We start from the raw sequence: 17660 nt of genomic DNA on the forward strand, positions 1-17660 counted from the left end.
CTTGTTCTTCCAAGGTCAAATCAAGAGACATCTTCCATCCATGATAGTCAGATTTATCATGGATCTTGTCCTCAGTCGGGAAGTAGGATGAGGAACCTATTGAGCCTTTTGTCCTTGTCAAACTGTCTTTGGTGATTGCTCTTTCACTCTTGCCTGGGATTTGTCTTCACTTCAGCTCTGATACCATGTTAATTTTAAACAACAATGGTATGTTCTATGCTTTAGATCAATTTTACTTCAATTTCTTTATTAGCCTAATGTCAATGTTCAGATTAGCAATCACATCAACATGATAGTAAAATGCAGATAGAACATAAACATAAACAGTAGAAGACAAGCGAAGACAAGAGGACACAAGATGTGGCAGCAACCAGAGACAAACCCCAATGTGTGGAAACCCTTGATCAAATCTTCTTTTAGTCTTAAATAGTTCAGTAGAGAGAGAGTACAATTTACAAATCTGATAATCTATAACAGCAACAAAAGAGCCCTAACCAGAAAAGTCAACTTTGGTCAACAGGGCAGATTTGACCCTCAGCATATTGGTCAACTTCAGTCAACTTCAGCTTCCAAACAGCAAGATAAAACAGCCCTCAAAACAGTGAAATTCAGCCCAGTGAAAGTCTGGTCAAACAGCGCACCTGCAGTCAGCCCTAGCTATAGTCAACATTGGTCAACAGTCAACGTTTAGCCTCAATTTCTGTGCATGCAGCCTGCCCAAACAGAGATAGCCCTCACAAAAACACAGTCAGAGGAGGTCAACGAATGCTGGTCAATGCTTGGTCAAACTGTCCAGAAATTCGGTCGACTGAAATTTTGGCCTCCTGAAATTTCGCTCTCCTGAAATTTTGGATGTGCGGAGAGGGAGAGGCCCATAAATACATACCCAATCAATGAGGAGAGAGAAAGAAGTGTGAAGATGAGTGTGTTAAATCATATTTCTATCTATCACATCAATGCCTAGCCGAGCTCTAAATTGAGAACTAAGGACAGAATGGGTATTACATTTTGGGTTGTAAATTTCCAAATAGTAATATGGAAAACTCTGAAAGTGCAGAAAATTAGGTATGTTGCGTACATACTACAGACAGAACTCCAATAATATGCCATAACAGGAAAGGTGGGTTGCTTGTATTATTTTTCCCATGAATGGTTCTATTTCTGTCTCAATTTCAAATGACCATATCTGCAAGTTTATGCTGCAAAGAGTTGAATGGTGAACCGCAATAGGTAATTATCAGTAAGTTGAAAATTGTAGGATCTTTTGTAAGGCTACCTGAAACTTTTGTTTTTGTCTCTTGTATCCTGTGCTAAATTGTATGAAGGAAAGGATCACAGAAGCATGGCATTGCACATGTTCAAGAAACATCCATTGGAGGTACCACAGTGGTCACCATTTCAGAAAAGCAGGAACACATATTGTCAGATACCATTAAGAGAGGTCAAGATGGTGAATTCATTAAGGTGAACCTCATGGGCCTATATTTGCTATGTTTTTATGCTGCCTGTGCTTTTTATATTAGTTTTGCACTGGGGAAAGTTCATATTTCATATGTTTTAGTTTAATAGATGCCTTATTGAAGCATTTTCTGTGCTGGATGGAACATACATAATTCAGTCTACTATATCAGTATCCGGAAACAGTCTGATTGTAGTATGAATTTTTCTTGCCTTCTGACTCCGAATATCAGTTTGTTGGATTGGTATTGGTTAATTTCCCATGGAAGTGAATGTCCAGATGAGTATAATATAATATCTGGGAAAGACCGGACTACTCAACCATAAAATCTCCAATTTTTTTGGAAGGATAGTCCTTTTATAATGCAGTTGTAGTTCATATGTGATTGTTCAAGCATAATTTTTCTTACTGAGGATTTGTCTTTTCTCATATTGTCTCTATTTTAATCCTGGCTTTTTCTCGAGTCTTGAACAAACTTGTTGCTTTCCTCCTTTCCACTGCCGGAAGATGTAGAAAAGCAATAATACAAATAAACAGAAGATATAGTATATTTTGTTTTATTAATATGAAGTCAATTGATGTGGTGACGTAGATCATATTATATTTTATACGAAAGGTAGTTTTTCTGCCTACTTAACCCAACTATCATCACTTAATATTGATGACACCTTATTAATCTATAGTGGGTCACTTAAACTAAGTTAAAAAACTCAAGAATTTTACAAAGATTATTATGAAATATAGAAGAATACATGTTTTATCTTCAACTTTGCTTCTTTTCCAGAACCTAAGACTTCATCACTGTTCCATCTGATGATCATATACTTCTTTTTGAAGGCAGAATTTTGCTAAATCTACCTAGGAATTCAACTCAATTGAAAGGAGTTAATTTGTGTAGCTACTCCATAGGAATTTTGGAGTAAATGTTGCCCCAATAAATGACTCTGATGTATAAGGAAAGGCACCCTTGGTCAAGGTAATGGAAAAAAGCTGATAAGGATCTTTTTGAGCCTCTATAGAGATAGTGAAGCCTCCTCAAATCTCATAATACATTGGACACCTAAGGTATGTTGATTTGGGGTAGCATCGGATATGCTCTAGCCACGAAATTTGGTGGAGAGATTGGGGCACATGAGATCTCCAATACCCAGAGAGGGTTTGGGCAGATTCTAAATAGATCAGGAGATATTAAAATAATTTTAAATTAATATTTTTAATGGGTCCCTAAGTCTAAACTTAGGGAAAATAAAATATTAATATGAATTTGTGTTAGAATGGTCCAAAAGACATGGATCAAGCCAGATCTAATCGTAGTCGTTGATTAGGGACTTAATTTCGGCCGTTGATATGTCAACAGGAAAAGTATAAAAGGAGGCTTGAGGGTCACTTGGAGAATACACCAAAGTGATTAGTCATTCTATTATCTAGAATGGGGTTTGATAAGAGAGATGGAATCAGTGATTGAGAGAGCAGTTGAGGGGCATTGAGTACAGAGAGACAGAGAGGCAGAGATAGTGCCGAGATAGCAGCAGAGCAGCCAGAGAGAGAGATGCAGGAGTAACTAGTGCTCACGCAGAGGTAGCTAAGTGCTGCGCAGAGCACCAGAGGGGCTAGCGTAGCTGACGTAGAGGCTCAGAGAGCTGACATAGGGCCTCTTGGGGCTGACATAGGCCAAGATAGGCTGACGCAGGACCAATGCTGGGCTAGGAGAGGCTGACGCAGTCCAGATTGGACAGACGCTGGGGTTTCTGGGGCAGATTGGTGCTGAGTAGCTGCCAGAAGGATTATCCGGGGTTTCAGCCAGTAGATTTGTCAGAAATTGAGAGGTATTACTGCTAAGGAAATTCTCTGTTGGATAGGCTAGTTTCGACACCCAGATTGTACTCTGATATTGCTTAATAAGAAAACCCTTAGATACCTGCACCGGTTTTCCCACATTGGGTTTTTCGGGGACATTAATCCAAAAATAATGGTGTCATGTGGTGTGTTTGTTCTTGTTTCTTTTAGTTGTTGATCTTTAATATGTTGAGCATGCACTAGTGTTTATTTTCAGTATTTACATTGTAAATAACTTAGTTAAGGAAAATAACAAGTAGGTAGGAATAAATCATATAAAGTGCATGGAGGGTTTCTAACTAAGTAAATTTAGAAACTTCAACAAGTCCTATTTAGTCTTAATCTTTCACAATGAGTAGAGTTTTCAGAACCATTTGTCTTTGGGTAGATAGTGTCTTGCCATGATCCTCAACTACTGTGAGCATAATCAAAGCTAGTAAATAGGAAAACAGAGCGTGCGTAGCAAATGGAATTAGGGATATCTCAACTAAATAAAGAGCCTCTTGGAAATCTAGAGGAATTGCTTGAAGTAAAAGTCTAGCATAAGACTTCTTACTGCGAAATCTAGCACCCTAGTGCAAAGCCTCACTAGGCAGTATAGGGCTTAGGCAACAATGAGATCAGCCACCACTGTCACCTCTATGGCTTCTCCCCTACTGTTTTACGGTTGAATATTATCCCCACAAGGAAGGCTTCCCTAGCAAGGTTCAAAGGTTAGATGATTAAGGGATCCTAAGCCAATTGGCTCACTAAGGAGCTTGCACAATGCAAACTATACACCCATAAAGAAAGGTTCAAGGTGAAAAAGAGATGGTGGATTGAAGGAAACTATTGGCAAAGCCTAAGAGTCCAAGATAAGATCTATGGATTCTCAAGTTAGTTCTTCCACTAAACACTATTAGCTTATGAAATGTTGTTATAAACATAGGGTTTCAAAAGAATGCAATTTTATAGCATGCGAAACTTTACAACAGCAATGAAAATAGGCTATTTAAGGTTATTATCAACAAGGGATTAAGGATATTGTAGGGGGTAAATGAGGGATAGGTTAACAATATATTTTTGGTGGCTGAGATGCATAACACAACAAATAAAACCTAGATGTAAACACTAAAATTGAGGGTAAAACATCATAAAATGATAGATTTTTCTTTTTAAACATTAATAGATGCAATCCTTACTTGAAGGATAATAACACATAGGTACAACTATATGCTACAATATGCAGATTTAACCAAACCCTATGTTGAGAAACCAAGTGCTAGATAGATCAAAGCTTGATTCCTCTTTCTTGATAATTGCTTGTGAATGTTAGTTGACTTCTTATTAATTTATGTTCTCTTCATCAAGAAATTATACAAAACTTCAAAGTATAAAGATCACAAAGAGACAAAGAACACCAAGAATTAGTCTCCAATCGAGGGAAAACCCCACAAGGGGGACAACCCAAAAATCCTTTTCTTATAGAATTAGATCAAAATGAGATATCCAATATCAAAGACCAAGACCAAGACTGCCACAAAGATCGAAGTCAACCCTCCTCAAGTCTCCTCCAATCAAGTCAAAGTCAACAAAAGTCAACACTAGTCCAAATCTCTGAAATTTGGCCAAACCACAGAAAATTTCTGTGATATTCCTACTTAGTGTTTCACTAAGTAAATATCGATTTTTGCTCACTTTTGGCATATTACATTGTTTCACTTAGGAAAAGTGGGCTTAGGGGACCCACATTCGATTTTTGGCATGAGAAGCACCCCAATATTAGAGTTTGATGGAAAGATTGTGGCTTTGGTGGAGTGTGGGGGCCACCACAAGGGAATTTCAGCCACATGGAGATTACGCTCTTATTGGAGCGAAATTGGTGAGGGGAATTCGATGTGGGTCCACATGGGCAACCTTAGAGGCAAATCGACAAAAGGAAAGAGGGGCTCTCATTTTGCTCATCATATATCATTTTCAGAATTTGTCTTTTGACATAGCATACTTGAGCAGTGAGCCAAGATTCCATGCGCTGTTCAGTATACCAGGTGTTTCCAAGCGGAAATCCTAGCCCTTGCTTCAATGGACTTCGTGTGCCAACCCAAGGAGGGAGTTCTACTTCATCCCAAATCATACCAGCAGCAGTGAGTCGAGTTACAGCAGCAAGGAAAGCTACAACAACGTAAGGATTGCATAATTCTAGCTATAGGCACTTCGAGGAGTTGAGGAGTGAGGAGAGTTTGTGGAGGTAACTTGGAGGGAAGGCTTGGGGAGTCTTCTAACAGGTTTGCAGACATTTTTGGAGCATTCAGCAGTAGAATCTTAAGGTGGGTCGATTTGCCCAGCAGAAGAGCCAATGAAGCCAAAGAGGGTCGAATTTCCAGGGTCAAGCTTTGGCCAAACCCTTCATGGGTTATTCTGGGTTTCTTGAGTAGCGGTCAGGATTAATTTCCCACAATTTTCTAAGCAGTGGAGAGGGCTCTAGCAATAAATCATTTCAGGCAACATCACATTTCTGGCATCTACAATGCAGCACTTGGGCCGAATTAGCAACAGATTGGAGGAGGGTGATTCATTGATCATTTTGGGGCTTTGCTAGCTTGCCTAGAGCAAGCCTAGGTGCACTCATTCCAACACCTTGTTGTACACCTCTTTCCATTAATAAAATGAGTACACAATGCAGTTTTGGATGCAAATTTGTGGTTTGATTGTTTGTTTTGGTTTCATGGTGTTTTTGTCTATTTTGCTTTGCATATTTACTGTTAATTTTCCCCTAAGGATATTACTGTGGTATCAGAGCTCATAGCCTTGGCACAACCTATGGGAGCAACACAGTTTATGACAACAGAGGATAGGCAGAACGTGACATACCGGAGGCAGAGGTATAGAAGCAAGGAACGACAGTTAGAGATCACATTTGATCCTGTGACTACAGAACTGGAGGTAGAAGAAGCTGACATGGGGGAAAATGAAGGAGACAAAAGGGAGGAGGAAAAGGAGTTTGCCCAACACCTACTTGTTAAGTTTAGGTATGTTCTATGCTAGAGCAATTTATTTAAATTTTCATAGTTAGCAATCACATCAGCATTAAGATAAACTGCAGATAGAACATAACTATAAATCGCAGAAGACAAGCCAAGGCAAGAGGACACAAGATATGGCGCGAGCCAGGGACAAACCCCACAATGTGTGGGGAAACCCTTTGATCAAATCTTCTTTTATCTTCAAAGTTCAGCAGAGAAAGAGAGAGTACATTTACAACAGAAGTCAACACTTTGACTTATCTAGATCTAGCGTAGATCATTGTGTATAATGATGAGATCAGTTGAAGACATTCTGCTTCAACTGATTCTCAAGGTGACTCCTTCACCTATCATCATTCTGCATCTCGTCCATTTGCTGTACCTTACAGTGTACTGCACCACGCTGCACTAATCATCCTGCTTCATGCTGCCCATGCTCTCATACATCATGCTGCCCATGATCTCATCTATCATTCTGCCCATGATTATTATACTTCATGCTGCCCATGATCATTGTTATCTTGATACTAGATCTAAATATAGTAATGACTGTTGAGACTGTATGTCTCCTTTTACAGGTATGAGAAACACTGAAACTTATTGAGATGACACCCAACGTAATCCTCATTACTGTTGTTTACAGCATCCTCATCACACCTCCTAGGTTAGGTTACAACTGTACCTCAGAGACATCCGGGACTGATAACCAAAGTGACATTGCTGCTGCCTTAATTCATTCAAGAATAGCAGATCAGACGGTTTGTGTGTTACCATTCATTGACTGCGTTGTACAACATATAAGGTCTCCTCCATTTGCTGCGTATATGTATCTTCATGACCTGTGCATATATATATATATATATATATATATATATATATATATTGTTGTGGATGCTATGCATATATATCTTTTGCGTAATCCCAGCTGTTCATACATATATTGCTTCATGGCCTGTGCATATATATATGTATATTGTTGTGGATGATGTGCGTATATATCTTAATTACAACATATAAGTTCCTACCCTTAATGTGGCTAGATAGATGACCTGCGTATTAATCTTATGCCCTGTGTAACCCTAGACTGCGTATAACCATGAACAGTGTATTACGATGGCTACGATGTACAACGGCTTACCTCTTCATCACTTCGGCTTGATGACTTTGGCACTCTTGATTGCGTATGTGTTTTCTTGACCATCATATCTATATATAACCATGAACAGCTTCATGTCCAGCATATATATAACCATGATTGCGTTTACCTTTGATCATGAATATGACTGCGTCCCATGCGTTCACTGTGACTGCACCTCAGGACGTTAATATGAACGTGTGTGCTTCATGTTATTACAGCGGCTTCCATGAACCTGCGTGCTATTATATTACTGCTCCTTCATGTTATTACTGCGGCTTCCATTTAATATTTCGTATACTATAACAGCGTACATGTTAGTGCAATGACTGCGCTATGTATACACATACGTATACTATATCAATCTCTCTGTGGCTACATAATAGCGTGTTAATGCTATGACTGCATGTGTATACTATATCAGAATTTGCGTTCCTCATCATGTGTGAACCGTGTATAATGAACAGCGTATATGGCATCACGTTGACTATGTGTAGAAGTCTTCATTGCAGCGTATTAGCTTAGGGTTATGAACAGCGTCTATGGCATCACGTTGATTGTGTGTAGAAGTCTTCATTGCAGCATATTAGCTTAGGGTTATGAATAGCGTATATGGTCCTCTATATAAAGGCATCCATTAACTGCGTTTAGGGCTGCTTAGAACAACGTATAAATTCATGACTGCGTTCTCCGTTAGGGCATCATACTAGGCCGGCGTAATCTAGTGTGAATCTCCTTCTCCAAAAACCCAAGACGTGGAGAGGAGATCACTTGAAGTGAGTTGCCAAATGACTTCAAATCCTCCTCTATTTATACTAAAAACGTAGAGGTTGAATAGACACGTCGGCTGGGCTTCTAGAGCCTACATAAGCACTGGTTGGCTTGATAATAATTACATAAACAAAATAAATTCATATCTCCATAAATACTTATCAGAATCGGATGATTTTTGGATCAATCCTACACCTCTCGACGAGAGGGATCCAATAAAAATATCAGCTGCCATAAATAAACTGATCCACATGGAGTTTGGCCCTAGTTGCCAATTTAACACTCCCTCTCAACTAGGGAGAACTCCATCCGCTGATCCATATGTACGACTGTACTATCTCTGCCATTAGTGCCCTGCACTGCTCTGCCCATCTTTTCTCAGCTCTGCTGGCTCTGCTCTACTCTGCTCAGCTCAGCTCTGCTAGCTCTACTCTGTTGGCTCTGCTCAGCTCAGTTCTGCTAGCTCTGCTCTGCTCAACTCAGCTCTGCTAGCTCTGCTATGCTCTGCTCATCTCCGCTGAACTATGAAGAAGAAGAATTGATCGAGAATGTCTCATACCATTCTCCACTGACCCGAAGTCAGATTCAGAGTGCGTACCACTAGTCCAAGACTAGTCTCAACCAACCCGAAGTCAGCGTCATAGTATGTACGACTCTCACTGGTCCCAGACCAGTACTGCACTGACACGAAGTCAGTCTCGGAGTATGTACCACTGGTCCCAGACCAGTCTCAGCCGACCTGAAGTCAGCGTCATAGTATGTACAACTCCCCTACCACTGGTCCCCGACCAGTATCATTGATCCCAGATCAATGGAGGTTATCCTAGCGTAGGGAGTACGGTAGATACAACGATGCGTCCATCGGTACTACTATGGTCCCTAACTTCATTCCCCTGCTCATTGATCAGATGAGAAGTACTTCCCATGAGTCCCAGACTGCATGGGTAGGATGCCTCGACAGAACTTAATCAATCCTGTCCTCACAGGAGAACACATCAATCCTGCTACAATCGCCATGGAGAACACATCAATCCAGGCTGCCATGGAGAACACAGTAATCCAGGCCTCACAGGAGAACACATCAATCCTGCTACAATCACCATGGAGAACACATCAATCCAGGCCTCATAGGAGAACTAATCATCTTGCTACACAAGAGAGCGAATCATCTTGTCCCACAAGAGAGCGAATCATCTTGTTTCAGTGCGCACCACCAGGGGAGGGTGAGTCACCCTGTGGTCGCATGTTGCTCCAATAGAACTGCAAGCCCCCCAAAGCTCCTAGAGCTCAATGTATGCAGCATGCAGGACCCTTTTACAAAGGTCTCTCGACGACTCCAAGTCGTTCGGGAAAATCACAAATTTGATCTTTCCTCAGGGCTCTGTCTTGTACATCATCTCAGTGTGATGGAGCCTCCTTGATCATCGACTTACCATATCCCAGATAAGGCAGTATTTGATGTCTATCTGCTGGAGCAATTGTCAAATACGAGATTCCTCAATAATCGAATCCCATCTCTGGTTGTCACAGAGAATCACAGTGGTATTCATCATGTGTACAAACAGCTCTCTGAAGAGCTTCAGCAACCAGACTGCCTCACAGAAGGCCATACTATCAGTAATGTATTCTGCCTTGGTGGTGCTCAGAGTCACCGACTTCTGCTTCCTGCTCATCCAGGATATCGAGGCAGATTCCAAAGCGAAATAGCACTGAGAAGTGCTCTAATGATCCTCCATACTGCCTGCCCACTCATCATTCGAATAATCATGTGGTTTCATATTTCCGGTAGTGTATCTCAATTCATGAGAGATTGTGCCTTGAAGATATCTTAGAAGATTCTTGACACCAATCTAGTGAGGCTCAACCAAATATGAGCTCACCATGCTAACTGCAACACAGATGTCCGGACGGAGGTTCTCCAAGAACATCAACGCAAATGAGTTTATGAAACTCAGAGGCATTTCCCAAATCTGGTCCGACATCATTACCATATAACTTCTGAAAGTTAAGATCCTCGAGGCAGTCACAAGCTTGCAACTTATCTTTCCACATTCAGAATCCAACTCCCTCTGTCTCCTATAAATGAGAGGGTCTGCACCTGTCAGACATAGGTGCCGGTACGAGAGGTTTAGCATCCACAACCTTCGAGTAATGGTTTTGGATCAGTTTCACTCCTAGTGAATCTCAGCTGCATTAGACAGATATCAATCCTCTCATACTACGCCTGAGGTGATTTGCTTCAAGCCATAAAGGGCTTTCTTCCACCTGTATACATGAGATTCCTGATCATGAGTCTCAAACTCCTCGAGTTGTTCCAAACCTGTGAACCTGCTGCATGAGGGGAATAGTCCCCTTATAATATTTTCCTTCGGTACATCTCAGACATGTACCTTCATGCTTCTTTTTGAATTCAGGCATCCTAGTCACCATCTGACTCACAGACCTCCGGTGCTGAGTCAATGGACATGGTCCCTAGTGGACTTCCTGCAACTTGATAAACCCTGAACTCAAAAGCATCTTTAAAAGATCTATTTTCAAACACGTACCTTTCCATCGATAAGTGCCACCCTGTAACCTTTGACTTCTATTTCCGAGATGGACATCAGGTTCGATCAGGTACATAAAAGAGATTTTGGGGTTCCTTGCTTTTTGTGGAAGAGTCGACCATTTCCTTGATGACCTGTATTACTAGTCATTCTTTTGATCATTGAAGATGTCCCAGGAATGATTGTTATTTTCATCAAGAGATGTGTCTCTGCCATTCAGACACTCCTTCGCATAACGGCCAAACTTATTTCAACAAGGCATCCGCCTTTTCTTCCACCCTTAGATCCGAACTTCCCAATGAAGTGATCTTAAGATGGACCATCAAAATCTTCCGCTGCGCCATTTTGATAACATTCTCTGCTTTGACTTCACCCCATTGGTCCTTCTGTCTTGTCCCAATTGTCTTCGGTGATTGCTTTTTCACTCTTTCTTGGGCATTGTCTTCACCTCAGCTCCGATACCATGTTAAGTTTAGGTATGTTCTATGCTAGAGCAATTTATTTAAATTTTCATAGTTAGCAATCACATCAGCATTAAGATAAACTGCAGATAGAACATAACTATAAATCGCAGAAGACAAGCCAAGGCAAGAGGACACAAGATATGGCGCGAGCCAGGGACAAACCCCACAATGTGTGGGGAAACCCTTTGATCAAATCTTCTTTTATCTTCAAAGTTCAGCAGAGAAAGAGATAGAGAGAGAGAGAGTACATTTACAACAGAAGTCAACACTTTGACTTATCTAGATCTAGCGTAGATCATTGTGTATAATGATGAGATCAGTTGAAGACATTCTGCTTCAACTGATTCTCAAGGTGACTCCTTCACCTATCATCATTCTGCATCTCGTCCATTTGCTGTACCTTACAGTGTACTGCACCACGCTGCACTAATCATCCTGCTTCATGCTGCCCATGCTCTCATACATCATGCTGCCCATGATGTCATCTATCATTCTGCCCATGATTATTATACTTCATGCTGCCCATGATCTCATCTGTCATGCTGCCCATGATCATTGTTATCTTGATACTAGATCTAAATATAGTAATGGCTGTTGAGACTGTATGTATCCTTTTACAGGTATGAGAAACACTGAAACTTATTGAGATGACACCCAACATAATCCTCATTACTGTTGTTTACAGCGTCCTCATCACACCTCCTAGGTTAGGTTTCAACTGTACCTCAGAGACATCCGGGACTGATAACCAAGGTGACATTGCTGCTGCCTTAATTCATTCAAGAATAGCAGATCAGACGGTTTGAGTGTTACCATTCATTGACTGCGTTGTACAGCATATAAGGTCTCCTCCATTTGCTGCGTATATGTATCTTCATGACCTGTGCATATATATATATATATATATATTGCTGTGGATGCTGTGCGTATATATCTTCTGCGTAATCCCAGCTGTTCATACATATATTGCTTCATGACCTGTGCATATATATATATATATTGCTGTGGATGCTGTGCGTATATATCTTCATTACAGCATATAAGTTCCTACCCTTACTGCGGCTAGATAGATGACCTGCGTATTAATCTTATGCCCTGCGTAACCCTAGACTGCGTATAACCATGAACAATGTATTACGATGGCTACGATGTACAACGACTTACCTCTTCATCACTTCGGCTTGATGACTTTGGCACTCTTGATTGCGTATGTGTTTTCTTGACCAGCGTATCTATATATAACCATGAACAACTTCATGTCCAGCATATATATAACCATGATTGCGTTTACCTTTGATCATGAATATGACTGCGTCCCATGCATTCACTGCGACTGCACCTCAGGACGTTAATATGAACCTGTGTGCTTCATGTTATTACTGCGGCTTCCATGAACCTGCGTGCTATTATATTACTGCTCCTTCATGTTATTACTGCGGCTTCCATTTAATATTTCGTATACTATAACAGCGTACATGTTAATGCAATGGCTGCGTTATGTATACATACTTATACTATATCAATCTCTCTGTGGCTACATAACAGCGTGTTAATGCTATGACTGCATGTGTATACTATGTCAGACTTTGCGTTCCTCATCATGTGTGAACCGTGTATAATGAACAGCGTATATGGCATCACGTTGACTATGTGTAGAAGTCTTCATTGCAGCGTATTAGCTTAGGGTTATGAACAGCGTCTATGGCATCACGTTGATTGTGTGTAGAAGTCTTCATTGCAGCATATTAGCTTAGGGTTATGAATAGCGTATATGGTCCTTTATATAAAGGTATCCATTAACTGCATTTAGGGCTTCTTAGAACAACGTATAAATTCATGACTGCGTTCTCCGTTAGGGCATCATACTAGGCCAGCGTAATCTAGTGTGAATCTCCTTCTCCAAAAACCCAAGACGTGGAGAGGAGATCACTTGAAGTGAGTTGCCAAATGACTTCAAATCCTCCTCTATTTATACTAAAAACGTAGAGGTTGAATAGACACGTCGGCTGGGCTTCTAGAGCCTACATAAGAGCTGGTCGGCTTGATAATAATTACATAAACAAAATAAATTCATATCTCCATAAATACTTATCGGAATCGGATGATCTTTGGATCAATCCTACACCTCTCGACGAGAGGGATCCAATAAAAATATCAGCTGCCATAAATAAACTGATCCACATGGAGTTTGGCCCTAGTTTCCAATTTAACACTACTGAAGGCAGTGCAGGATTTATCTCGAAACATTGAAGGAATGGGCCAGCGAAATGTTGATCTGGGGTAGTTTCGGATGTGCTCTAGCCACGAAATTTGGTGGAGAGGTTGGGGCACATGAGATCTCCAATACCCAGAAAGGGTTTGGGCAAATTCTAAACAAATAAGGAGATATTAAAATAATTAATATTTTTAATGGAGTCCCTAAGTCAAACTTAGGGAAGATAAAATATTAATGTGTATTAATATGAATCTGTGTTAGAATGGTCCAAAAGACATGGATCAATTTAGATCTAATCTTAGCCATTGATTAGGGATTTAATCTTGGCCGTTGAGATGTCAACATTAAAAGTATAAGAGGAGGCTTGAGGGGCACTTGGAGAACACACTGAGGGAGATCAGTTAGTTCAATTTCTGGAGTGGGGTTTGCTGAGAAATTGAACAGTGGTCTGGTGAGAAGTCAGGAGGAAACAAGTATGGAATAGATAGATGGGAGATTAGTGTAGAAGAGGCAGACACAGAGCCAGAGGAAGCCATGTAGAGGCAACAGAGACTGCGCAGAGCCAGAAGGGCCTACGTCATCCACGCAGAGGCTGCAGGAGTGACGTAGAAGCCTATATAAGCTACGTAGAGCCTTAGTAGGCTGACGCAAAGGGTTTCAGGCTAACACAGAGGGTTTCAGGCTGCAGCAAAAAGGTCAGTAGGGCCTACGCTAGGTTTAGGAAAGTGCTGGAAATTTGTCTATCTGTGGGTAAGCTAGTTTGGCACCCTGTTGTATAAGAAAATTGCTGAATAATAAAATCCTTCCTTGCTGCACTGATTTTCTGACATTGGCTTTTTCCGAGGACATTAGTCCAAAATAACTGTGTCAATGTGTGCATATTTTTATTTCTGTATTATGATGTGATATCTGTAGCCGTATTTATTTTAATGTTTGTTGAAGTAATTTCATGAATAACTTATGATGAAATAAGTAGGAAAATTAAATCGTTTGCTACAGTGATAGAATTTTCACATGGTATCAGAGCAAGTAATCAGAGACAGAAAGGGAAAGTCAATTATGGGTCGAGACCACGATGCAGAGGCATCCACCTCAGGGGACTCACAGATTTTCAGAACATTGCACAAGAGAGAGATTTCGATTTCTCTATGTTGGCTTCTAGGTTGGAAGAAGAAGTAGCGTGCATGACTAGTGCTGCATCATGAGAAGTATGGTATATAGACAGTGGAGCCTCATGGCATATGATGGGAATCAGGCAGTGTTTCTCAGAATATCGAGAAGAAAAGATGAATTTTCAGATCACCATGGGAAACAAGGCAAAGTGTACTCCAGTAGGAAAGGGTACCATAGTTTTTGTTAAGTTATGGTATGTTCTATGCTTATAACAGTTTACTTCTTTTTCTTATTATATTCCACAGATTAGCAATCACATGTACATAAAGTAAAGTGCAGATAGAACATTAAACGATCGACAGAGAACAAGCCAAGACAAGAGACACAAGATGTGGCGGCTAGCCAGGTACAAACCCCATAATGTGTGGGGAAACCCTTTGATCAAATCTTCTTTTATCTTCAATAATTCAGCAGAGAGAAATAGTACAATAAATCTGATTTATATCAACAGTAGCAAACCCTAGATCAGCAACATCAACATTAGTGGCTTCATCATCAAACTAGGGCAGACGATATCTCACAAACCAATCGTCGGATTGGCATGATTCCACGACCAAAAGTTGTCGCTTCTAGAGGAAGTTTAGATGAACCTACAACACAGTTCAAATGAAGAGATATTCTAGTCCACGCAGGCCAATCTTTACTTCTGCAGTTGCAACTTCAGTTTCGGCAACTTCCGGCTTCAAACTAGGGCAGTTAATATCTTGCAAACTGTCTGTCGGATTGACTTGATTCCACCACCAAAAGTTGTGGCTTTCAGAGAAGGTTCAGATGAACCTACAACGCAGTTCATATGAGGAGATCTTCTAGTCCACACAGGTCAATCTTTGCTTTTGCAGTTGCAGCTTCAGTTTCGGCAGCTTCCGGCTTCACATGTGTGAGAAAGAGACCCTTCTCTGCACAGTAGAGAAGAGACTCTTTTCTGTGCAGTGGAGAGAGAGAGATGTGATGAGATGAGTGAGTCCAAATGAGGAAAAGTCCTCCTGTATTTATACACAATGTCGGTGTTTGAATAGATGCGACTATTGGGCTTCTGAGCCTACATGAGTTGTAGGTCGGCTTGATAATAATTCCATAATCAAAATAAATTCATATCTCCATGAATACTTATCGGAATCGGATGATCTTTATATCAATCCTACACCTCTCGACGAGAGGAATCTAATAAAAATATTATCAGCCATGAATAAGATGACCCACATGAAGTTTTGCTCTGGTTGCCAATTTTAACACTCCCTCTCAACTAGGGAGAACTTCATCTACAATCTGTCTATCGGTCGTTACTATTCATCCATCAAATGCACTGCCCTATACAACCTGCCCTTGCCTTGCTCTACTCTATTCTGCTTGTTTTGCTCTGTACTAATATTACTGTTTTGCTCTGTTCTGCTCTGCTCTTGCATTGTTCTATTCTGCTCTGCTTTTGTTCGAATTATGAAAAAGAAGAAATGATCGAGGATGTATCATACTGACTCAAAGTCAGTCTTAGAGTATGTACCACTGGTCCCAGACCAGTCTCAACCAACCCGAAGTCAGCGTCATAGTGAGTACAACTCCACTGGTCTTAGACCAGTATCATCCTCCACTGACTCAAGGTTAGTCTCAGAGTGCGTACCACTGGTCCCAGACCAGTCTCAACTGACCCGAAGTCAGCTTCATAGTAGGTACCACTCCTACCACTGGTCCCAAACTAGTATCGCAGTCTCAGAGAGTGTACCACTGGTCCCAGACCAGTCTCAACCGACCCGAAGTCAGCGTCATAGTATGTACCACTCTCACTGGTCCCTGACCAGTACTGCACTGACAGGAAGTCAGTCTCAGAGTATGTACCACTGGTCCCAGACCAGTCTCAACCGACCCGAAGTCAGCGTCATAGTATGGTACAACTCCTACCACTGGTCCCAGACTAGGAAAGGCAGCAAGCTCATCTCACAGACTAGGAAATTTATTTTCTGTCTGGTTCGTTCCCAATGTAAGGGGAAGATCGTTGCTACATCCATGACCCCCGTGAAGGGTTCCTCCACACAGCAGCAACAACAGAGGGATACAGTCATGACAGAACACAGGAACAACTTCTCGTTACCTGGAGGGGTACCACACAAGTTTCAGGTGGGCGACAAAGTTTGGTTACATCTGCAGAGGGAGCGCCTTACCAGAACCCATCAGAAACTCAGACCACTTCGACATGGTCCTTACACCATTACCAAAGCTATGGGAGACAATGCATTTGAGCTCAGCATTCCCCCATTCCTTGGCCTGCAACCGGTGTTCAATGTCGACCGCCTTCGGCCATACTTTCCACCATTACTAGACACGCCCGACATTGCAGAACAACTCACACCCACAGAGTTAAATCCAGCTTGCATGGAACAAGTTGCAACTGATCGGATCATGGACACACGGATCAAGCACACTCGCCAGCAGAATATCCAACTGTATCAAGTTGTCAAAGCAGGACAACTCCTTCACCAGGGCAAGTGGCTCACCAGGGACCAAGTGCAGCAGAAGTTCCCTCATCTCATGGAGGAACTCAACGCAATGGGGACCATTGCTTCCTAAGGGGGGAGGAATGATCCAGGTGGATATTGGTGGCCACCCGCTAATTCCACTTGGATCCCCTCTAGTGCTTCTTACAGTTTTTATCAGTTTCCTTAATTATAGCACAGTTTACTATTTTTAGCATTTTTTCGGGTCCTAAACTTCCGGAGCCGTTTTGAGGCCCTAAACGAAAAAGTTCATCACGCAACTCTTCACAACAACAACAACCCACTGCGATCCCTCATCTGCCGTCAAGATCTCCAGACCTGCACGCACTTGAAAATTTTTACATATGCTACGGGTAGTTCAGATTTTGGTTTACCATATATTTTTTTTGGGTTACGTTTCATTTAAAAATTAAAACTTTAGCTTTAGTTTAGGACATACGTTAGTTTTACATGTATTAAATTTTGTTTTAATTTTTAGAATTAGATTTCTTTAAAATTAGATTTAGTTTTGTTTAAATTTAATTTATAAAAAAATCAAAAATAAAAAGATCATAAAAGCATCAAAAGTTTCTC

General features: G+C 41.0%; 1 protein-coding gene across 5 annotated transcripts in view; it reads left to right on the forward strand.

Moving 5' to 3' along the window:
- Positions 1–17660, forward strand: part of LOC149203691 (nuclear factor kappa-B-binding protein) — a 385195-nt gene that overhangs the window by 192146 nt on the left and 175389 nt on the right. For all 5 annotated transcript variants that reach the window (XM_089403527.1, XM_089403526.1, XM_089403528.1 and 2 more), the window contains exon 8: positions 1326–1464. In XM_089403527.1, the coding sequence (XP_089259653.1) occupies positions 1326–1464 (139 nt within the window). The remainder of the gene's footprint in view (positions 1–1325; positions 1465–17660) is intronic.

The sequence above is a fragment of the Pinus tabuliformis genome, chromosome 2_1, assembly GCF_031772625.1.
Source record: "Pinus tabuliformis cultivar Carrire ecotype Pingquan chromosome 2_1, CPIR1, whole genome shotgun sequence".
In the NCBI taxonomy this organism is placed as follows: Eukaryota; Viridiplantae; Streptophyta; class Pinopsida; order Pinales; family Pinaceae; genus Pinus; species Pinus tabuliformis.